This window comes from Ahaetulla prasina, chromosome 3, assembly GCF_028640845.1.
Source record: "Ahaetulla prasina isolate Xishuangbanna chromosome 3, ASM2864084v1, whole genome shotgun sequence".
In the NCBI taxonomy this organism is placed as follows: Eukaryota; Metazoa; Chordata; class Lepidosauria; order Squamata; family Colubridae; genus Ahaetulla; species Ahaetulla prasina.
Window position 1 is genome coordinate 213970854 of NC_080541.1, and position 24851 is coordinate 213995704.

Sequence of the window (24851 nt, forward strand, 5' to 3'; positions counted from 1 at the left end):
AATCCCCTAAATTTATACTCTTCAAAGTTCTTTAGTATTTTACAGCCTTTTGGTTTTCCAGTTATTTGTCTTCCCAATTGTCCAATTTTAAAGTCTTATTTAACTTTTCTTCTTTTCTCTTTTCTTCTATCACCTTTTTTCTTTTACCTCGTAGAGTGTTCTGTCAAATAGCAGTAATAATCCAAATCCAAATTAATCCACTAGGTTTCCTCCAATCTTTCAAATCCACAATCCAATAACCAGTTTCAATAGAGTTTAGTTATTTGCAATTTAAATTTGCTATTTAGTTCTTCTTCAAAATCTTCAAAAAAGAAAAATTCACTAAGTATTTCAAAATATCCAAATCGTGTTCTAAAATAGAATCAAGGTCAGGCTGCCTTCCAGGTGTTGTTTACTTTGTTCTGTTATGTGTATTAGGCGTTCCTCACTTTCATTAAAAGTTCTCATGCTGTAGTGCTCCTCTTCTTCCAGTAGATGTCTCTCCTACTCCAAATTCCAACATTAAACAGTATGTCAAAAACAGCTGATTATCCATAAATCCAGGGGGTTTAAAGATACAAATAAGAAAGACAGTTTCTCTCAAAAAATCACATTTCAGATTGTTTAAGCTCTTTTCCAGGCTTTCTATATTTTAAAGCTTCCTTTGGGCATTTCTTTTGCCTCTTAATTTTCAGTCTTTCATCTTCTCTGTGTGTTTACTCGCCGCTTCCTTAACACTTGGAGATTATTTTTTGAAATTCTTGCACTTAAGTCTTTAGAGTAAGACTTGGAAGTTATCTTATCCAGCTTCAATGCTCTGTCCACGGACCGCTCCAGCACAAATCTTATGGTTCCGGTTGTCCCAGCTTGTGACTAGCCAAAAATGCTTGTTGCCCTTGCTGCCGTTCAGGAGAGCTTGCTTCGGACCTAATGAGGATATTGTGAGTTCCTTGTGGTCCACAAAACATCTCTACTTTCTTCGCTGCCCCTGCAAGATTATTATTATTATTATTATTATTATTTATTATATTTGTATACCGCCCATCTCCCGAAGGACTCAGGGCGGTTCACAGTCAAAAACAACAGAAAAACATATAATACATAAAAAGCTAAAAGAATAGACAGTTAAATTCAATTGATGCTCTAACTTTTAAATACAAATTTAAAACCTCATTTAAACCCTTTTTTTTAAAATCCCAAGTTTAAAACTACGTTCAAGCTAGTCCTGCTCTTCGAAACAGCAGCGTCTTCAGCTCACGGCGGAAGGACTTGAGATCGGGGAGTTGACGAAGCCCCAGAGGAAGCCCGTCCCAGAGGGTAGGGCCCCCCACAGAGAAGGCCCCCCCCCTAGAGGTCGCCAGCCGACATTGTTTAGCTGACGGTATCCGGAGGAGGCCCTCTCTGTGAGAGCGCACTGGTCGGTGAGAGGCTAATGGTGGCAGTAGGCGGTCCCGTAAATATCCCGGTCCTAGGCCATGGAGGTTTAAAGGTGATAACAAGTACCTTGAAGTGAACCCGGAAGACCACTGGGAGCCAGTGCAGATTACGCAGGAGGGGTGTCACATGGGAGCCAAAGGTGCTCCTCTATCACCCGCAGCCGCATTCTGGACCAGTTGGAGTCTCCGGGTACCCTTCAAGGGAGCCCCATGTAGAGAGCATTACAGTAGTCCAGGCGGATGTAACCAGGGCATGAGCAACCGTGCATAAGGCAGCCCGATCCAGAAAGGAACGTAACTGGCGTATCAGGCGAACCTGATGAAAAGCTCCCTGGTGACGGCTATCATATGATCTTCAAAGACAGCCGTGCATCCAGGAGGACGCCCAGATTACGAGCCCTTTCCGTGGGGCCAATAGTTCGCCCCAATGGTCAGTGATGGAATTAGTTGACTGTACCGGGCCGCCGCATCCACAGCCACTCGGTCTTGGTGGGATTAAGTCTGAGTCTGTTCCTCCCCATCCAAACCCGCACGGCCTCCAGGCACTGGGACATCATTTCAACAGCCTCGTTGGGGTGGTTAGGGGTGGAAATATAGAGCTGGGTATCATCAGCGATAGATGACAACTCACCCCAAAACCACGGATGATCTCACCCAGCGGCTTCATATAGATGTTGAACAGAAGAGGCGAGAGAACCGACCCTGAGGCACCCCACATAAGAGGCGCCTTGGGGTCGATCTCTGTCCCCGTCAACACCGTCTGCGACCGGTCGGAGAGGTAGGAGGAGAACCACCGATGAACAGTGCCCCTCACTCCAAGTCCCCCGAGCCGGCGCAGCAGGATACCATGATCGATGGTATCAAAAGCCGCTGAGAGATCTAATAGGACCAAGACAGAGGAATAACCCCTGTCCCGAGCCCTCAAGAGATCATCAACCAATGCGACCAAGGCTGTTTCCGTGCTGTGACCAGGCCGGAAACCGGACTGGAATGGATCAAGATAGACATTTTCATCCAGGTACTGGGGCAACTGTCGTGCAACCACACTCTCGACAACCTTTGCCACAAAGCGAAGGTTGGAGACCGGACGATAATTTGATAAACTAGCTGGGTCAAGGGAAGGCTTCTTGAGGAGGGGCCTCACCACCGCCTCAAAGATGGCTTTGACCCCGCAGGGTCTCTCAACAGCAGTTGCTGGCTGGATTTCGCGAGGCTCAACAGAGACCGCTGTTTTCCAGATGTTCTTGCCGTGACGTCAACCGGAAGTCAAGAATAAATATTCTTGAGCATACACAAGAACAAAATTGAATTAAAAGATGGAGGAAGAAGACCATTATGCAAGGAATAATATATGCTGATTCTGTAAACCCCTTAGAGAGGGCTGTAAAGCAGTATATAAGTCAAAGTGCTATTGCTATTAAAGGAAGATATGGCTGAAGGATCTGACCTTCCTTATACTACTTGGAGGACTCTGAATAGGTTGAGTGTTGGAATCCCTAAATGTAAAACCAATGTGCTCAAGTGAAGTTGCTCATCTGCTGGTATATTGGCTACTACCAGAGACATGTACCGATAATGGCTTATTTTTGGCCAATGACAAAGCCAAGAGGGTGGCTTAATTCTGGCAGTTTAAAGTTTGATCTAGAGATAGAAATAGTAGAAGAAGAAGTATTCCTGAAAAATTAGTATTACTAATCTCAGAATGCAGAAACAAGGCCTGAATCTGGGAACTTATTGAAGTCAGATGGAACTGGAATAGTTTGTCTGGTAAAATGGTGTTAAAGAAAATTAGCAAAACAGATTTACAAATACAAGAATCGGCTAAGAGGCAATAATGCAAGACTATTTTGGGAGAATGTCTTTATCATTCTAATTGAACCAAACAATTATTATTCAATTTTCCAGAGAAAACAAAACCATCAAAAGTCATGAGTGGAAACTAATCAAGGAGAGAAGCAACTTAGAAATAAGGAGAAATTTCCTGACAGTTAAAACAATTAATCAATGGAACAACTTGCCTCAGATATTGTAAATGCTCCAACACTGGAAGTTTTTAAGAAGATGTTAGATAACCATTTGTCTGAAGTGGTGTAGGGTTTCCTGCCTAAGCAGGGGGTTGGACTAGAAGACCTCCAAAGTCCCTTCCAACTCTGTTATTCTTTTCTATTCATAATAGATTTTTTGGTGATGTCTACTGAAAATGTCACAGACAACTACAACAGCAATTCATGTATTGGATAGTTTTCCTGAATATAAATACTTTCACATTATGTGATTCTCTGAAGAGTACTCTGGTTGCAAAATGTGTTCCAAAATTAAAGTGTTTAATTCCAGTTAAAGTGGAAACTCTTTAATGTATTCTTCCTTTCCTGAAACCTAAAGGGGTTTGATCTCCTCATAAGTATTATTGACATTTGTTTTGGTTTTATTCCTTTCCAAAATATTGGCAGAATTATGGCACATTTAACTAAATCTCTTTGTAATTTAATGGGGAGGGGTATGCATATTTGCTTGCCCTTTTAAACCACTAATTAATGTAACATTTTATTTTTTCATATAATTTCCACATAGACATGGAGATTGAATTCAGACAATGTCTTGCTAATTGTTGTTTTTGTTTAAAAGAGAAGCAGCAGCATAACTTTGGCTAAATAAAATACGAGCAACATGTTGTTTACCAGACAGGACTTGTGTACATGGTCCTGATTCTAATTTACCATTGAGCTTTGGAATTTAATATTCTTTTTAGGAGTTACAAATAAATGACAGATCTGCTTAATTTACATTGCTGATCGAAATCACAGTATAAGCAATATTGCACAATTTCTATTACCAGATTTCAGTCTGATGCACAAACATGATTTTATGGTAATTTAAAGATTAATGAATTTGTTGCAGCATAAATATTTGTGGATTATAATTGCTTTTATAAAATGTTTTAAGTTTTATCTTAACTAGGGAGTATGTACTATTTACATTCCCACTGAAATAGAAATAGGGATATAAACAATGTAGTCCCATAAAAAAGAAACATAGGAATGCAGACAATTATTTTTTGATAATTATTATTTATGGGTTTGACACAGGCATTCTTATACGTGTGGGCTGATTAAAGCCTGTAGTAAGAGCCTTTATTTAATCCACAATAATAGAAATGAATTGTTTGATGAATGTTTACATGATAAAACAGATCTTTGTGGGGTTTTTTTACTCAGAAACTAAGCACCCTTTCTATCACATCATATCACAGGAATGCAACATTCCTTCACTGTTGCCATTTCTATTCCATTTCTAATGTCAAATTTATTCTTTTAGGAGTTACAAATAAATGACAGATCTGCTTAATTTACATTGCTGATCGAAATCACAGTATAAGCAATATTGCACAATTTCTATTACCAGATTTCAGTCTGATGCACAAACATGATTTTATGGTAATTTAAAGATTAATGAATTTGTTGCAGCATAAATATTTGTGGATTATAATTGCTTTTATAAAATGTTTTAAGTTTTATCTTAACTAGGGAGTATGTACTATTTACATTCCCACTGAAATAGAAATAGGGATATAAACAATGTAGTCCCATAAAAAAGAAACATAGGAATGCAGACAATTATTTTTTGATAATTATTATTTATGGGTTTGACACAGGCATTCTTATACGTGTGGGCTGATTAAAGCCTGTAGTAAGAGCCTTTATTTAATCCACAATAATAGAAATGAATTGTTTGATGAATGTTTACATGATAAAACAGATCTTTGTGGGGTTTTTTTACTCAGAAACTAAGCACCCTTTCTATCACATCATATCACAGGGAATGCAACATTCCTTCACTGTTGCCATTTCTATTCCCATTTCTAATGTCAAATTTATTCTTTTTTAATTTAATTTAATTTTTGTTATTATTTTATTTCAAACATGGCCAGATTGTTCGGTGTATAGGACTGATAATTCAGTGCAGCCTGTCCTGCTTATTCCTAAAGTGGCATGCAGTCTTTTTTTACTTGAAGCCCTGAAAGTGAGTTGTGCCAGCTGCCATAATTTCCAATGGTGATAGTCACTATGGTTGGGGCATTAAAGGACATTAGATTGAAGAAGGTGACCACATAACATTGTGTCCTGAAGTTCCTAAGTTCAGCCTCCCTATTCTCTTGTTAAATATATGGCACAATTGATACGAATTAAAATTTTATCAGGAAAGATTAGATGGAGCTAGATGCGCTTTGCATAAGGCAGTGTTTGCTAAATTAAATGTTTTTTTTTTTTTTATTGAAAGAGTTTTAAAAAACAAAAACATTTTCCCCCCTTTTTTCCCCTCCTCCCAAAAACAAAACAAAACAAAACCCTTCCCCTCCCCCCCGGCTTCCCGGTCAATCACAAGGTATTGTTATACATAAACCAAGCATAGAATAAAATTTTCCTTCCAATCCAAATAACCACATCCAAAGCTTTTCATCTCCCAACCCCTCCCATTACATAAAATAACTTTCTAATTATTCAAAGGCAATCTGATATTTCTTAATCTGATATCTGTTTTGTAAATAATCAATCCATTTTTCCATTCAATTAAATATCTTTCCTGCGTATTGTCTTTTAAAAACGCTGAGATTTTAGCCATCTCAGCCAAATTAATAACTTTCAATATCCATTCTTCTATTGTAGGTATCTCTTCTTCTTCCAGTATTGTCCAATCAACAGTCTTGCTGCTGTTATTAAGTTCAAAATCAATTTAGTCTCAATCCCTGTACAATCCGTTATAATTCCCAAAAGGAAAAATTGTGGCAGGAACTTTATCTTCTTCTTCAGTACATTTTGAATAATCCACCAAATTCTTATCCAAAAGACCTTAATTTTCTTGCAAGTCCACCAAATATGAAAATATGTAGCATCATCACAATCACACCTCCAACATTTCGCTTGGATATTAGGATACATACATGATAATTTTTTGGGATCTAAATGCCATCTATAAAACATCTTATAAAAATTTTCCTTAAATTCTGTGCATGTGTAAACTTAACATTTCTAACCCAAATTTTCTCCCATGTTTCCAACATTATTGGTTCCTGAATATTCTGTGCCCATTTTATCATACAATCCTTTACCAAATCCTTTTCCGAATCTATTTCAAGCAACACATTATACAATCTCTTTATATGCTTCTGGGTCTGGTTTCTAATTTTCTTTATTAAAATTTTCCTCCCTTTGCATTATACCAATTTTTGATCTTCTTTCCATCTAGCACTTATTTGCCCATATTGAAACCAAGTATAATTCCTCCTTCTTCATTTAATACCTGTAGTGATTTTAATTGCAATCTACCTCCTTCAGCATACAAAAGTTCTTTATATGTAATCATTTCCTGTTTCTGTTCTATATTTATATTCTCTATTGCATGTCTAGGGCTCGCCCATATAGGAATCTTGTATTCTAATTTATAGGAATATTTTTCCAGACCATAAAGAGCACTTCTCAACACATGATTCTTAAAAGCCCTATCCACTTTTTTCCATAAAATAAGTACGCATGCCATCCATATAACAAGTCATAACCTTCTATATTCAAAATTCTTTCCTCTGTTAAGTTAAACCAGTTACTTATTACTGAAAGGGTTACTGCTTCATAATATAGTTTAAAGTTAGGCATTCTTAAACCACCTCTTTCCCGTGAGTCCTGTATTATTTTCATTTTAACCCTCGCCTTTTTACCCTGCCATATAAATTTATTAATCCCAATCTGCCAATCTTCCAAATTTTTATCCTTTTTAATTATAGGTATCATCTGGAACAGAAACAAAAATCTAGGTAACACATTCATTTTAATAGCCGCAATCCTTCCCAATAGGGATAACTGCAATTTCTTCCAGCCACTCATATCATTCTGAACTTTTTGCCATAGCAAGTCATAATTATTCTTATAAAGTTTCTTGTTCGATGAGCTAATATAGACCCCTAAATATTTAACCTTTTTTACTACCTCAAATCCTGTCATTTCCTCTAGTTTTTGTTTCTGTTGTATAGACATATTTTTAATTATCACTTTTGTTTTATTCTGATTTATTTTAAATCCTGATACCTTTCCATATTTATCAATTACTTCCAACAAAAATCTACTTGAATTTATAGGATTCATTAACGTAACCACTACATCATCTGCAAAAGCTCTAACTTTGTACTCATATTGTCTAATCTTAATTCCTCTATTTTCATTAATTCTCGTATTTTATCTAATAATGGTTCCAGAGTCAAAACAAACAATAATGGTGATAAGGGACATCCCTGTCTTGTTCCTTTCGCAATCTTAATAACTTCTGTCAAACTACCATTTACTATAATCTGTGCTGTTTGCTCTCCATAAATCGCTTTAATTATTCTAATAAAACAGTCTCCAAATTGCATTTTCTCTATTAATTTAAATAAAAAATCCCAATGCAATCGATCAAAGGCTTTCTCTGCATCCAAAAAAATAAGTGCCGCTGAAGTATTCTTCTTTTCCAAATATTCCAATATATTAATAATCTGTCTAACATTATTCCTCATCTGCCTCCCTTTTATAAAACCAGATTGATCAGTATGAATTCTTTGTTGTAAAACTAACATTAATCTATTTGCTATTATTTTTACAAAAATCTTATAATCATTATTTAAAAGTGAAAGCGGCCTATAGTTACCAGGTTTAGAGCAGTCTTGCTCCTCTTTGGTATCAGTGAAATAAAAGATGTTTTCCATGACGGGGTATTCCCACCCTAATTGTATCTGATTAAATAATTCTTTAAGTGGGCCTAATATTTCATCCTGTGTTTTTTATAATAAGTTGCTGTAAGACCATCTGTACCAGGGTTTTCCCATTTTAATTGTTTAATTGCCTCCACTATTTCTCCAGTAGCTATCGGCCGATTCAACTCCTCCTCTGTTCTAATGTTAGAATATTCACCTTATAATCTTTCAAATAATCATAAATGTCCCTATCCAATATTTTGTCTTTTGCATATAGTGCAGTATAAAATTCTGAGAATGCCTTTTAATTTTATCCTGTTGGTATATCTCTTTACCTTTATATTCTATTTTTTGTATGACACGTGCTTTCTGTTTCTTCCTTAAATTATATGCCAACCATCTCCCAGGTTTATTTGCATTACAAAAGGTATTATGTTTAGCATATTGTATATTCGTTGCCACCTGGTCTGCCATTAACATATTAAATTGACTCTGTAATATTTTTATAGCCTCTTTAAGTTTATGATCTTGTGGGTTTTGAATTAATAACTGTTGCTTCCTTTGAATTTCTTCTTCCAAATACCTACGCTGCCTTTGTTTATTATTCCTTTGCCTGTTGTCCAAATAAAATCAATATCCTCTAATAAACGCTTTGCTCGCCTCCCACACAGTTCCTATAGGTGTCCCTTTGTACATATTAAAATCAAAAATTCTTTTAACTGTTTCTTACAATAAGTTACATTATCCTCATATCTAAACAGATTTTCATTCAACCTCCATGTTCTACCACCTTTTTCCCTTGTAATAATTCCATCCATACTGGGCTATGGTCAGTTAAACACCTCGAAATATCTTCGCTTTCTTCACCCTAGAAAGCAAGTCATTAGAAATTAAAATAAAATCAATGCGTGAAAAGATTGATGCCTATCAGAAAAAAGTAAAATCTCTCTCATCTGGATTCCGTAACCTCCATATATCTCTAAACTCAAAGTCTTCCATCATTTCAAAAAGGATTTTGGTAATTTTGCATGTATAGGTATCTTCTTGGAGGAGGTTCTCTTATCCTTCTTGTATCAATTACTCCATTCCAGTCTCCTAATAAAATAAACGAACTATAATCCCAGAGGGTCAACCTCTCATGTAACATTTTGTAAAACTTTTCTTGTTGCTGATTAGGTGCATAAATACCTATCAACAAAGTCTTTTTTGCATCTATCACCAGTTCAATAGCAATAAATCTTCCTTGAATATCTGCCTCAATTAGTTTAGCTGGTATATCCTTCCTGATATATACAACAATTCCATGCTTCTTTTCCAAAGCTGATGCAACAAAATGGTTACCCAATTTTGAATTAATTAAATATTTTTGGTCTGATAATTTTATATGTGTCTCTTGCAAACAAATCACATCATTTTTAAATTGTTTCAAGTAGTGAAATATTTTCCTTCTTTTCTGAGCTGAATTCAAGCCATTAACATTCCATGACAAGATTCTATTTGCCATTACTGGCCTCCTGAAGCTTTGAAGCAGACAACGGAAGCTCCTCCTCCGGTATCTTCCGTCTAGCTCCTCCCACAGCTTCCATAATGGGATCCTGACTTTTACTTTGAGACTGTTGCTCTTCTTTACGCTTAAGGGCTCCTCTTGTCACCCTTTGCTCTTGTGGTTCCTCTAATACTGGCAGCAATAAAGGCTCTTGGATCACCACGCCTTCTTGAGTCTCTTGAAGTTTTTCTATCACTTCTATTTCGACTTTCAAAACTGTAGAAAGAAAATCCTTTGCCTTTAAAACAGTGTCAATTCTATATCTCCTTCCTTGATAGAATAGTGTCAGTCCAACTGGCACCTCCCATCTGAATTGAATCTGATGTTTTTTAAGTTCTTGTGTAAAAAAAGCAAATTCCTTCCTGTCTCTTAACATCTTTGAAGGAATCTCTTTCAACACCTTCAACTCCTATTTAAATGTTAAATAGGCCAATGACTGCACAATTTAAGATTTTGTATAGTTTCCATATGTTACTTGGTTAGCTGTTTTTAATGGTTGTGTTTGCTGTTCATTTGATAAACTCTTGAGATTAATAGCAAGCAAATATATCTAGATTACAAAACAAAAGCCAAAATCCCAAAGTCTCATCTTGTGTAGTTTAGTTTGTCCTGAATATGTCTCATATAGTTGTAATTATATGTCAAATGTATCCTCTTACACTATAGTGACCAGACGTCCCGCTTTTGGCGGGAGAGTCCCGCTTTTTAGAAATTTTTCCTGTGTCCCGCGGCGTTCTAAAAAAGCCCTGATTGAGACTTCCTGCGAAGGCGCCAGAGCGAAGTGGGTGAGGGTGCATTTAAGGGTGCTTTGTCTTTTGGCTGGGAAGGGAAGGCCGCGGGGAATACCATATTGGCACGGACCAATTGTGGGAAGATGCAACTTGGAAATGCCCTTTTAGCTTGACTGTGATCAAACGGAACTTCTCTCTTCGAGAGATCAAATCTCGTTAAAGCAAAGAGAAGAGAGGCAAAGCAAAATAGGGGAGGGCAAAAAGTTTCTTCAAGGACATTCTAGGAAACGCCTGTTGTTTTATCTCTGCCCACCCAGTCATCTTTGAGCACCCGCCACTCCCGCCCCATCGGCAGCCTGTATTCGCCGCTCGGTTTTAACTTCCTCTCTGGGAGCAGCGAGCTGAGCGGTCGGGCGTGGAAAGGAGCGCTCCATTGCTGGGGCAATAGCCAGTCGCGGCCGAGCGCTCTCTCTCTACCCTTTGCCCATCGGCTTCGTCTTGGTTGCACGGGTATTCCCTAGCGCTTGAACCTCTGGAAGTTGGTGCCGCAGCAAAATCCAGCAAGGTAGGCTTTGGAAGAAGAGCCGCTGGGGTTTGTGCCAGCAAAAAAAAAAAGGCCTGGTTTGGATTTCCTCCCCTCGTGGCGGGCGATGTTTGTCATAAGTGCCCCGTTACACCGAATAAAAGAAAGCGGAGAAAAGAATGACTGTTTTGCTTGCAAAATTCAGTTCCCTTTCTTTTCCTGGCTGCGGGGGGAGTGGGGATAGGTGGGGGAGAAGGGGGTCCATTAAATGCAAAATGTATTTCTGTACACAAAAATCCCTACCTTCACTACGGCAACTTGTAATAACCCTTTTCGGGAATTCAGTCCAAGTTTGAACTTAAAAGTAGAATTTGGCTCGGGAATTACTTGGTCAGTTTTGGAATGATTAAACAGCAGCCGCAGCAGCAGCAGCAGCAGCGCCACACTCGTTCCGGTTGCTGAGATGAAGTAAAGATGGAGTAATTAGGTTTGGATTTTTGTGGAAGGACTGGCACAGTAAACTCCTGGTTTCATTCATTTTAAGCATCGGCTTTTTGCATCAATTCCAGTTTACTAAATCTTGGAGTTTTTCTAAATTTAGCAGATACGATAATCCCACAGACCTCCATTTTATACACTTTTGCCAAATACTCCATATTACAGTATTTCCTCCTCACCCCACACCTTTATGCTATCTGTATAAATTCATCCTAATGTTTCTACTACCCCCCCTTTAATATAGCGTATTGTATTTACTCCTGATAGTAACTGCAATACACCATATGAGATAGGTAGGATTACTGTATTGTAATTAATTGAAAATGCAGTGTAAGAGATTTGATATGATCTCTGAAGATATTTTGATGGAAGGTATTCAAGAAGAAGGATATGCAGCTCCTGAACATGCACAGATCACCTTTGCTTCACATCAAGGAAGGTCACTGCTTTTTTTTTTTTAATAGTCCTCCAGTTTAAAATTGTGTGCCCATACACACTCTATACTATGTAATATGATTAATTTAAATAGTATATTTTGTATGTTCAGTAGTAGTAAATAAATAGACAGGGAAATTGTATCTCATTGAGACCTTTGAGGCGAGGAGAGGCCAGGTACCCGAACCTGTGACGTGAGTGACATCAAGTTGGCCACACCCACCTAGTCACATGACCACCAAGACACACCCACCAAACAAGCCACACCCACAGAACCGGTAGTACAAAAATTTAGAACCCCCCCCACCACCACCCCCCGGACAATGGTGTCCCACTTTACCAATGTTAAAATTTGGTCACGATACCTTACACTGAAATGTAAAAATGTTTGCTACCAGTTCTGTGGGCGTGGCTTGATGGGTGTAGCTTGGTGGTCATGTGACTGGGTGGGCATGGCCAACTTGATGTCACTCACTGTTAGAGCCAGGAGCTGCACATTTTGAAACACATTCTGCCCTTCTGAAGCCCCCAATGCTTTGAGTTTCCCTCCACCACCCAAATGAACATTGGAGCCTTCTCTTGCACAAGCAGAATCCAGGCACAGAAATGGAAAAATGGGGGTGGGAATGGGGAGGAGAAGGTGTAAGAAGCAGAATCCAGGCACAGAAATGGAAAAATGGGGGGTGGGAATGGGGAGGAGAAGGTGTAAAAAGCGGAATCCAGGCACAAAAATGGAAAAAAGGGGGGGGGGAGAATGGGGAGGAGAAGGTGTAAGAAAAGGTTTCCTTAGATTGCTGATGTTTGGTGATCTAAGGAAACGTCTTCCAGCTCTTCAAGATCAAGTTCAAGAAGCCGACAGCAAACGTAGTGGCAGTTGGGGCGACAGACTGTGCGTGTGTGTCCCTCTGCAAGGACTTGGAGGCAGACACCACCCCTCTGGACAGGCAGACACCACAGGCGGCGAAGCCCTGGCTGTCACCTGGGATAGGAGGACCGAGGAAGGACACACACACACCCCTGTTGCCCCCACTGCCATTACTTTTGCTGTCGGCTTTTTGGAGCTCTTAAAGTTGATCTTGAAAAGTAGGAAGATTTTTCCGTAGATGCTCCGAACAATGAGTTTGGCAGTGTGGAAGGCAAGGAAGCATGGCAGGGCTGCGGGCTGTGGACTGGTTTGGGGGCATGGCCAGCCAGCAATTGCTACCAGCATGGCGAACCATCCCCAATCTCTGCTACCGGTTCTCTCGATCCAGTCCAAACTGGTAGCTTTTCACCCCTGCCTTACACTCATATTCTTATGCAGTCTATTGCATAATATGTTTTAATTTTTTGCCATGCTTATTCTTTTCCCCTTTAGTAAAAACATATTTTAATAAATTATAGAGGGAAAAAGTCTAAAAGTCTAAAAGTCTGTTATTAACAGCACCTGCTTGCAATTACTGCAGGTTCAAGTCCCACCAGGCCCAAGGTTGACTCAGCCTTCCATCCTTTATAAGGTAGGTAAAATGAGGACCCAGATTGTTGGGGGCAATAAGTTGACTTTGTATATAATATACAAATGGATGAAGACTATTGCTTGACATAGTGTAAGCCGCCCTGAGTCTTCGGAGAAGGGCGGGATATAAATGCAAATTTAAAAAAAATTAAAAAAAAAGAAAAGAGTTGAATACACGTAGACTCTTAATTATCCACACAGCAAAATATGATGCTAGTTTATTCGGATTTAATGCACTGCCATGCTTAATTACTTATAGCCTTAATTTCTGCCAATGGTGGATATTATCCCATTTCTAGAGTAATTTAATCCGTGTTCTCCCAGTCATGAAGTCTTATAAGTATGGTATGGAGGAGGCCGAGAACTCTGGAACTAAATCACTACATGCATCAGAAACACAGTGATTACAAGTTTTCACACAGTTTTTGAATTAATTAAGGACTAAATTGGCTTTAAAAACAAGTGCTGTCCTTCTGAAGAACTATGAGAATATACATATTGATAGTTGAAGTTTTTGATTAATGCTTTCTCTTTTCCTCTGTTCCCATAGTAAATACCAGGAGTCCCTGTGGATTTTACTCTGCTAGTAGTTGCTGACTATAGGGGTGGTGCTCATCTCTGTTTCAAGGCCATTGAGCCAGCGCTGTCCGAAGACATTTCCGTTGTCATGTAGCCAGCATGACATCATGGAGCGTTGTTACCTTCCCACCAAAATATTAGCTATTTATGTGCATTTGTATGCTTTCGAACTGCTAGGTTGTCAGGAGCTAGGGCGAGGATGAGAGCTGATTTCATCATATGGAGCTCAGGTCAGCCAACAAACCCAGCTTTCAGGCCTGGAAGCCATCTTTTGCATTGGGCCAGATCAGAGATGGTATTCAGCAGGTTCTGACCAGTTCTGGAGAACGGGTAGCGGAAATTTTGAGCAGTTCGGATAACCAGTAAATGCCATCTTTGACTGGACCCGCCCCCATCTATTCTCTGCCTCCCAAGTCCCAGCTGATCAGGAGGAAATGGGGATTTTACAGTGTCCTTCCCCTGCCATGCCCACCAAGCCATGCCACACTCACCAAGCCACGCCTACAGAAATGGTAGTAAAAAAAAATTGAATTCTACCATAGGCCACATGTCCATCACATGGTCTCCAGCATCTTAACCGCTGAGCCACTGCAGTGCCTCTATTCCCATAGAGGAACTACTATATTTCAATAGAAATTGGTCATGCTTTTGCTTGTTGAAAATAGTTTGATGGGAAGGGGGTGGAACCAATATGTTTCCTGAAAAACATTATAGCAAACAAGCTACTATCAATTTCTTTGTTTCTTCTGATTCCTGTTTGCTGTATTCTAAATGTGTCAGGTAGTCAATTCTGTTCTTTCAGAGATCTACAATAAACTAGGTTATATTCTACTGTTAAATACTTAGTCCTTCCTCAATAATAAAAGTTTGAAGTTTTGTCATTATTTTATGCATCTAAAATTCCACGAGAACTTTAGGTGATTCAAATTCTAAAATTCTGAAAGGAATAAAATAAAATAAAATAATGTTGAAAAATGTTAATTCTGTATGAGCTGACAGAGATTGGTTCAGGATTTTACATTTCTTTTCACCCCATGCCTCAAAATAACATTGAATCAGAGACATTTCTGCTTTTTGGAAAACAAAGAAAAGAAAGAGGTTTATCTTTTTCAAAATTAAACACTATATTTTCAGATGGTTGGTTTGGATCACATAAATTAGAAGTGACTTGTTGCAACTAAGTGAATGTAATGGGAGAAGGCATCTTTCAGACTTTATATGTGATCTTTTTTTTTTCTCCCCCTGGACATCCCACTTGAAAACTGATAAGACTAAATGTGTGCTTGAGGTCTGGAATGTCTATTGCCTAAGATGACAGGTTGGCAATTAGTAAGCAACTTATATTTCTCTGTTTTCCAGCATACCTGACATAGAAATTCTGCCATGAGACATGCTGAACTTGGGTTCAAGGAGAAGTCTTAGGGCCTCCTTGTAAAGGTTCCTTTCCCATCTCTTTAAATGTCAAAATATAGGTGATTATTAACTTTCTCACTCATTGTCATGGTGGATTTTAATTTGGTTTGGAGAAGAATTTCCAGATTTTTCTACTGCTGTTTTCACCAGAGCACCTATCCCTCATTCACTTACTTATAGGAGAAATTATAAGAATAATTTTGAAATGTGATGATATTTCTGCATCTCATTACAGGAAAACTGTTCCATATGGGTTGGCTAATTACAGGGGAAATTTCCGGGTCAAGAGGTCCACAGAGCAGCTCCACAAGAGCTTGCATTCATCAGAAAGATCTCCATCACGCTGCTCTTGCACAGATCGACGTGACAAGTTGTGCATGCAGTTTTGCACATGGAGTGTCCAATGGTAAGATACCTTGATATTTCAAAGAAATAACACATAGCTTAGGAGAATGAAAAGAGATTTCCACCTCTCGCCCCTTAATATTAGAAACCTGATTTATTCAAGGAAAATAATTAAGAAACAAATTGATGTTTTCAAATACCACATTAGAGATTGAGGCTTTTTATATCATCATTTTTTATATTGATAGAGATATCACAGTGACATACACAACTAAATAATTTAAAAGAAGTTATTAAAATTCATTTTTATTTATTAAAAAGAATTATGTAGCCACCCAGCCCACATTGACTCCACTGTGGCAAAAATGCACCCGAATATATGTAAGAGCATCTGTTAAAAGCTGGAAAACATGGAAGGGTATACACTCTTTTCCTTTAAAGCACAAGTCTTTTATTCCTACAAATCCGGTTACATCAGAAAGATATTTCTGATTCAAAAATTATTCAGAATTATTCCGTTGCAATGTTCGTCTGAATACAATACCTTCCCATCTATTTAGGATGGCACTAGTTGGGCTGGGGGAACACAGATGATTGGCACAGCTTGTGTGATCATGAAAATTCCCATACATGCTACGCTACAGCATAGCATCATGGAAGGTGCTCCCACATGGATGAATGCCCACATAAGAAGGGCTTAGGTGGATTTTAAATGCTGTGAAAGATTTGTGGACAATTGTCTATTGGTGTGTGTGGTTTCTTTGGAAACTGAAGTTGGAAGACTCAGTTTAAATAATGACATTGATTTAATTTGAAAATGCAGTACAACAGAAACGTGTATATTCCTGTGTAAAAGTCCACTGACTTTTCAGATTGATTGGAAAAGATAGATCAATTGTCTGATCAAGGCTGCTTCAAGCAAATCAAAGTTTTGAGTTGACATTTCACCTATCCCTAATGCATATTGCTTTTGAGAGTTATTTGGAACCTTTTTTTTTTGTTGAAAAATACTGAGTATTAGTAAAGTTGAAGGTATAGTGTGAGCTTTTCAAAGCATCTGGCTGGTACTGTTGAAAGTGGCCAGAGGAAGTAGCTCGTCTTGATCTGATTAATGTAGAAACTTTGATATTCTTAAAGTGTTTGTCATTAGTGAAAGTTTTGGCATTGTTTGATAGCTCTGATCAATTTAACCCATGTAGATGCTACTTTATACCCCCGTTTGGATCTTTTTTTTTTTTTGAAAACTTGTTTTTAAGAGCAACAAGCAGATTCTTAAAATTATTTAGGTTTGTACACAAATTTGTTGAAACCTTGAAATGTTTGTTTCTGTACAAGTTGCCCTGAGCAGTATATATTAAAAAGGCTGAATATCCATGTTTCAGCTAAGATCAGGCAAGCCTAGCAGATTATCATATCTAATTTATTGAATGTAGAAAAATTAAAAGAACATAATATCTCTGTATGATGTAGTACAATGAAAAGGATATCTTGTTGGCTTCCTTGATGCAATAAGAATGGGTTGAACAAAAGCATTGTTCAATTTGGCTCATGTTTCTGGCTCAGACCATTACCCTTTGTTCAACAGCAAATGATCAGGTGGGAAAAGGAAGAAAGAGAAGGAGAGAGCGGGAAAATGAGAAAATGGGCTGGTGGTAAGAGAGAGCTGGAGGACAAGAAGAGAGAAAATGTTCTCGGTACTTTGGTTAGACAACACTTCATCCAGCATCCTTGAAAAACAGAACACATAAGACAGCAGCTGGGTTTCAATCTTCTCTTTGGAATTGGCCAGATTTGATTCATTTATTTTTCTGCCTCCCTTCTTACGTATATCTCACCTTTCAAGACATTTTCTACATAAACTAACAAACTACATTCCTAATAACAGGAAGCAGCAGGTGAAGCTAAGCAGAATCACATCAGTTACCTGTACAATTAGCACAGGCGGGCTCCAAGGCTGTGTGGTCTCCTCATTTCTCTTCTCTCTGTATACCAATGACTGCATCTCTAACGATCCATCTGTTAAACTACTGACGTTCGCAGATGACATAACAATGATCGGTCTCATTTGAGACAATGATGAATCCGCATACAGATAGGAGGGTGAACAACTAGCCTCGTGGTGCAACCAGAACAATCTGGAACTGAACACACTCAAAACCATAGAAATGGTGGTAGACTTTAGGAGAAACCCTTCCATACTTCCACCTCTTACAATACTAGACAACACAGTATCAACAGTAGAGACCTTCAAATTTCTTGATTCTACCATATCGCAAGATCTAAAATGGACAGTTAACATCAAAAACGTCATCAGAAAAGCAAAACAAAGAATGTTCTTTCTGCGCCAACTCAGAAAGCTCAAACTGCCCAAGGAGCTGTTGGTACAGTTCTACAGAGGAATTATTGAGTCTGTCATCTGCACCTCTATAACTGTCTGGTTTGGTTCTGCAACCCAACAAGAAAGACACAGACTTCAGAGGATAATTAGAAATGCAGAAAAAACAACTACTACCAACCTGCCTTCTATTGAGGACCTGTATACTGCATGAGTTCAAAAAGAGGCACTGTGAAAATATTTACAAACCTCTCACATCCTGGACATAAACTGTTTCAACTCCTACCCTCAAAATGAGGCTACAGAGCACTGCATACCAGAACAACTAGACACAAGAACAGTTTCTTCCTGAACGCCATTACTCTGCTAAGCAAATAATTCCCTCAACAATGTCAAACTATGTACTAAGTCTGCACTACTATTAATCTTCTCATCGTTCCCACCACCCATCTCCTTCCACTTATGACTGTATGACTATAACTATTGCTTGTATCCTTATGATTTATATTGATAGTTTCCTGATTGCTTATTTGTACCCTATGACTATCATTAAGTGTTGTACCTTAGAATTCTTGATGAACGTATCTTTTCTTTTATGTACACTGAGAGCATATGCACCAAGACAAATTCCTTATGTGTCCAATCACATTTGGACAATAAAAAATTCTATTCTGTTCTGTTCTGTTCTGTTCTGTTCTGTTCTGTTCTGTTCTGTACTGTACTGTACTATACTATACTATACTATACCATACCATACCATACTATACTATACTATACTATATTATAAGCTATATTACCTTCCAATAGCAGATGAAAGTATATATTTAAAAAAACCTTCTCATCCCCAGCAATCATCTGAAGCAAATGAATCACTCAGCAGGAAGAGCTTTCCTTCAAGAAGAAAAGCATGCTCTTACCCAGTAACTTGGAAAAATTCCCCTGTTTTGAACTGGAGAGGTATGATCTATGTTAATTATCAGAATGTGTGGTAGTGTGAGGAATCAGGAGATTAAATTATGAATCATGGTTTAATGATGTATCTTTTTGTTGCCTTAAGGGTTACATTCAGAAGGATGCTTTGCTCCCTTTCTGAAGTACCCTTTTGAGAGATTTGTTCAGCTCCGCAATAGTATTTGTTCAGCCCTACTTCCAGCCAACATTGTATACTAAAACAGGGGTCTCCAACCTTGGCAACTTTAAGCAAAGCTGGCTGAGGAACTCTGGGAGTTGAGGTCCACAAGTCTTAAAGTTGCCAAGGTTGGAGACTCCTGTACTAAAAGAGCAGTGTCCCCATTTTGAGGAATAAAATGACTGCTATCTTGTGCATAGGTATCTGGGAGTAAGCTCTATTGTGGGATTTTTCTTCTGAGCACTAAAATCTTTTGAGATACTAGAACCTTCTTGGAGAACTCTGAACTATCTTTCAAGATATCAAAGGATTTTGAGATTTTTCTTTAGAAGAGGAAAGAGGTCCTAGGTGGGAACAAGAGAACAAAAAAGATTACCCTCTATGGAAGACACTATAATCTCATTCTCTTGTTATATTCTGCTTTACTTTTGAGAATCAATGTGTGAATGTTTTAAATGAGGCAGTAGAATATCTTCTGTTGGACTTGAATGTGTAACCTTGCACTGATTTTTTTAAAACTTATCTCATACATTTGATTTATTCAGGAACATCCTTAATATCCCTAATATTCTAAAGTTTCGTGCTTAATAATAAATAATCTCAAGCCAGTTTTCTACAGTACCACACAACATTTCTTTCAGTTGTAGGACATGACCAAAGGAAAAATGAAGATCGACTAACATCAGAAATTTCTTCTGCTGCTGCTCTATAAGACTTCTGAGAGTCCAAATGGAGAAGTTCATATTGATCTCCAGGGCAGGACTGTACAACTGTGTTCATTCTGAGAGTGTACTCAGTTATTGTCTAATGGGTTGGATCTGCATTCCAGGAAGTGGATGAGTCAGGACAAAAAATGGGTGAAACCAGGACTAAAAACATAATTGTAATTAAGAGCAAACAAAATAAATTAAATACAGTTAGGATGATGCTGTCCTATGCATTTCATCATTTACTAAATTATTCACATTCAGTATTTTAAATTACTCTGCAGGTATATAGAATCATAGTTCAGTTGCAGCATTTGGAAGAGTTGCAGTTGTAGCCTTTAGATCTCTAGAGGCTTTTAAGGTTTTAGGCTCTACACCTCTTCTCTAGGAGGTAGAAATTCTCTTCACACCAGACAGGATGCTTTTTGTAAGGCAGGGGTAGTTGGGAAAAAAAGCAATGAAAATTTAAAGTGGATTTTTTTTCAAGTGCTATTTTGATGTTTTAGATTTGTGGGTTGACCCAATTACCCCTTTTCCGAGAATCAATATCATTAACACACAAACAAACACAGACACACATTCCGTACTCTTATTGTCTTACTCAAGCATCTGGACAATGGCAGTCTCAGGCGGGATCCTCATTTCACAAACAATGAATTACATATTGCATCATTACCTCCAAGATATATCCAAATCACTTTCTTGGGGGCAATTACTCCCAGTTTAAGAACTTAGAGCAGTATTTCTTAACTTTAGCAACTCAAAGATATGTTAACTTCAACTTCAGAAGCCATTCAGAAGATTTCAGAAGAATTCTGGGAGTTGAAGTCCATACCTCTTCAAGTTGTTAAAGTTGAGAAACAGTTGACCTAGAGTCTGCATAGTAATCACACCGTGTCTCAGGATCTGTTTATTATTTTTCAAGCCACTTTTGGCCTTGATAATTGTCATGCTTTTGTAATGTGGAATATGCTCAACAAATATATGTCCACATGAGGCTGTCTTTTTCCTTAACTATTGATGGACAAATTTGTTTTCTTCCCAAGGTAAGAGATTGAGAACACTACCTAAGATATGGAAGAAAAAAAGGGTTTCCTCACAAAAAGTCAACCTTGTGTCCAGATATTCAGATGGATTTTCCAACAGTATATGTTTCCTTTTCTTGAACAGTGGTTTTTTTCAAAGTGAGGACTTCGTGTGCTTGAAAAACATTGCACTGACTATCATCTCTAACATGGTTACAGTTCCATGGGGAAAGATGACGATGATGAATGATAATGATGCTTTACCATGTCAAGATTCAGAGGACAGGTCCTGCCACTATATCAGAAATGCTGTTGTATAACGAGGAAAAATACCACTTTCACTTGCTAGTTGTATATGTGTATACAAGTCCCTTATTTCCTGCAGACTGATGCCATGAAAGAAATTGGTACAGTTTAGAAGAATACCTATATATGATGTCATCTCTTATATGCTAAAAAATCCTTTTCCTAATCTTAAACCTGTCCTTTTGTAATTTCAATGGCATTTTTAAAAAATGACAATATCTATGCAGATGAAATAAGAATGGCTATTAATATTATAATATATAGCAAGCTAACAGAATTGCCTTTTTCTTAGATTATTGGATTTAAGAACTGATCCCTGCAATAAAATTGAATTTTAAAACAAATCTACAGGATAAATTTTGAGATAAGGATACATATACTACAGTTATCTAACCAAGGCTACAGCATTCCAAAACCCTTCATTTGGTCTAAATTCTGAAAGATTAAAAATACATTTTGCTAATAATAATCAGGGATGTAATCCTTAATTTTAATTTCTAGAAGGGTTGAGTAAATAGTTATTTGGAGTTCTGACATTATTCCTTGAAGTTATGATATTTCAACAAGCTGAAGAAAGGGCGCAGAATAGACCCTGTGACCCGAATTGATTGCATGTTGATTTAAAGAAGATGTCAAGAGGATATTGATTTGGCATTTGTTATTCAAAGAGGAAAAAGGAGTGCAGTGGTAACAGTTGGAACCCTTTCGAAGGGCACTTGATTAAAATTGGGATTTTTCCACATATATAGTGCTATAGTTTATTAGAAGACAACTATTACAACTCTGAGTTGAATGCATTAATTCTTGGAACTACTGCAGAACAAAAAAGCCAAGAAAACCAAACCGGCTGCAAACCCTCAAACTGGCTGCATAATATTTGCAAAGTGATACTGGACTTTTTGTTTTGTTTTGCAAAAGAAGAAGAGATCTTGTATTAAAATATATATATATATATATATTATATATAAATGTATATATGAGTATATTACATAAATAAATTATTCTAATTACAAAAGTAAGATATTTTTCTCATGTCATATTTCAATTAGTTTTCTATTTTTTGACATACTTTTATAGTTTCCAGTTGGAATTATGTATTATTAATTGTACTGAAAAATATCTCCTTGAGTATTATGCATTTCTTTAAATAAGGTGATTCTGAACACATAGTACAAACTGCTGTTCCCTTTTCAAACTTGTGTAACACATTTATGTGACATGGATATATGACAAAGCTGACTTTCCCATCTAAAGCAAAGTTATAATCCATCTGAGATTTCACTTAAATTCTTATTTTCATTACCCTAATTTTGAGAAAGTGATTACATTTGTCCTATGTATGTTATTATTGCAGTTGAGCTCAAAACCCTGGAAACCTCACAGGAATTATGCACAGTTCCTGAATTGAAAGGGTAGAACATGGTACCAGCCAGTGACTTAACCCCCTGCCTTCTCTGATGAAGGGGATCTGGAAGCTAAATCCTGGGATGACCGATTGAGGGAACTAGGTATGTCTAGTCTAATAAAGAGAAGGACTAGGGGTGATATAATAGCAGTGTTCCAATACTTGGAGGGCTGTCACAGAAAAGAAGGGGGTCAAGCTATTCTCCAAAGTTCAGATTCAGGACAAGACGTAATAAGTATAACTTTATTGTCATTGTATTTATATACATAATATACCCATACAACGAAATTCACATAACACCCAAAGACCAGGCCCAACACCCAAACACTCCTATCCACCCACCACAAATTTCCCGCCCCAAACCACCCAAACATCCACAAAACAGACCAAGTAATGCTGTCCAACAGCCCTTTCATTTATTGTTGAGTGCAATTATCTGGGATAAAAACTATTCAGAAAACGTGGTCCGAGTTCTAATTGTTCTGTATCTTCTGCCAGAAGGCAACAGTCCAAAAAGATTGTAAGCAGGATGGGAAGAGTCTCTGAGAATGTTGGGCAACTTCCTCAAACAGCAAGATGCGAAGATGTCGTCCAGGCCTGGTAGCTGGAACCTGATGATATTCTGGGCAGTTTTAATGATCCTTTGTAGAGCTTTTTTGTCCGCTGCAAAGCTGCCCCCATACCATGCAAGAATGCTGTATGTCAGGACACTCTCAATGGTGCTGCGATAGTAGGATAGAAATAGATGCTGAGATAGATAATGGGGGAAGATAATTAAAAAAGAGATCGAAACCTAGAAATTAGGATAAATTTCTTGACATTGAGAATGATTAATCAGTTGAATGGCTTACCTCTGGAAATTGTGGGTCACTGGAGGCTTTCAAGAAGAAAGTGGACAGCCATTTGTCTGGAATGGTATAGGGTTTCCTGCCTGAGCAGGCGGTTGGACTCTAGACCAATCCCCTGCTCAAAACCTCCAAGGACCCTTTCAATCCTTCTGTGTTCTGTGTTCTAAAAACCATCAAGGTGTGATTGAATGAAAAGCTGTCACAATTCCATCCTTCTGCACAGTGTGAAAGACCAGGGCTTGAAAGCTGGTGAAATGCTGTTTCCAGTCATGAGGTGAGACCCAGGAAACAGGAATTGTCATGGGAAAATTAACAACCCTAAGTATAAAATCAGAAGACTAGTGATTTATGGTGTATGGCAGCTCAGTTGGGAGGAAAAATGATCCAGCTGCTGACAAAATCAACAGAACAGAATCACAGAAGTATGGAGCAAATTAAAGAAGTGCTGAAATGCTGCCTTTGGGGCTGATTTGATAAAGGAAAAAAGCAATACATCTCTTGGGTGAATGTCATATATATTTAAAGTTTAAATACTATCCTCTACACATTCTTGAAAAAAAGCTAATATGTTTTTTAATGTCCATCATGGCAGGCATGTTTTATTTCACAGGCCTAGATCAGAAGCGACCAGGGTGCTACCCTGTCCCAGGCTTCCTGTCTGATCTCACTTTAAATATTTTTAAAATATTGTTTAAATGAAAAGGAATTTGAATTCAGTTCCTGATTTTGTCTGAATCAAACATGCATGTTTGAAGGATGCAATAAAGTTTTGCTATATTATATTGTTATATAAATAGCAATTGCTCTGCATTAGTATAGATCAATCTTCAGAAAGTCTTTTAAGAATGAATTAGCCCCAGTTCTGTTACTCTCATCAAACTATTTATTAAATAAAAGGAAACCAAAATGACTCTCCCCAGCAATATCATTTTATATTTTTTTCTTGTCTGGATAGCCATAAAACAAGGAAATTCTTTTTTACAGCACAAAGAATTCTTAATGCAGGTGTGAATCTGTTGATTTTAATTTTTAATAATATAAATCCCTTTCAATATGTTAATTTTAAGGTCTGTTTATCCAGATAATAGAGCTGGTGGCCTTTTGGCAATAAGTCAGTTTAGAACTTTTAGTTTCCATCAGTTGGACAAGATACAGCCTTTTATGCTTCGCTTTGATGATATATCTCAAATGCCATGAATGCAGAATATACAGAACTAATTCTTTTAATATAACCAAAGGACAATAAGCATTTTGAGGTATAAAGAAATCGTTTTTTTGTGTTGTAGCACTCTTTCCTTTAAACAGTGCTAGATGTTCAAGAAGAGTTGCATATTATTAGCGTTCTTGATGTTCTCAAGGGTTTCTCTTCCTGCAGATAATTCATTAGCAGGCCAAGTG

At 37.7% G+C, this 24851-nt stretch overlaps 1 protein-coding gene across 4 annotated transcripts in view; it reads left to right on the forward strand.

Moving 5' to 3' along the window:
* Positions 1 to 22219, forward strand: part of EDN3 (endothelin 3) — a 49153-nt gene extending 26934 nt beyond the window's left edge. Inside the window, exons 3-5 of one of the 4 annotated variants that reach the window (XM_058174793.1) lie at positions 15589 to 15759; positions 18882 to 18990; positions 21040 to 22219. In XM_058174793.1, the coding sequence (XP_058030776.1) occupies positions 15589 to 15759; positions 18882 to 18957 (247 nt within the window). In that variant the 3' untranslated portion in view covers positions 18958 to 18990; positions 21040 to 22219. The other 3 variants (XM_058174794.1, XM_058174792.1, XM_058174795.1) reach the window with 3 other exon arrangements.
* The last annotated feature ends 2632 nt before the right edge of the window (positions 22220 to 24851 follow it).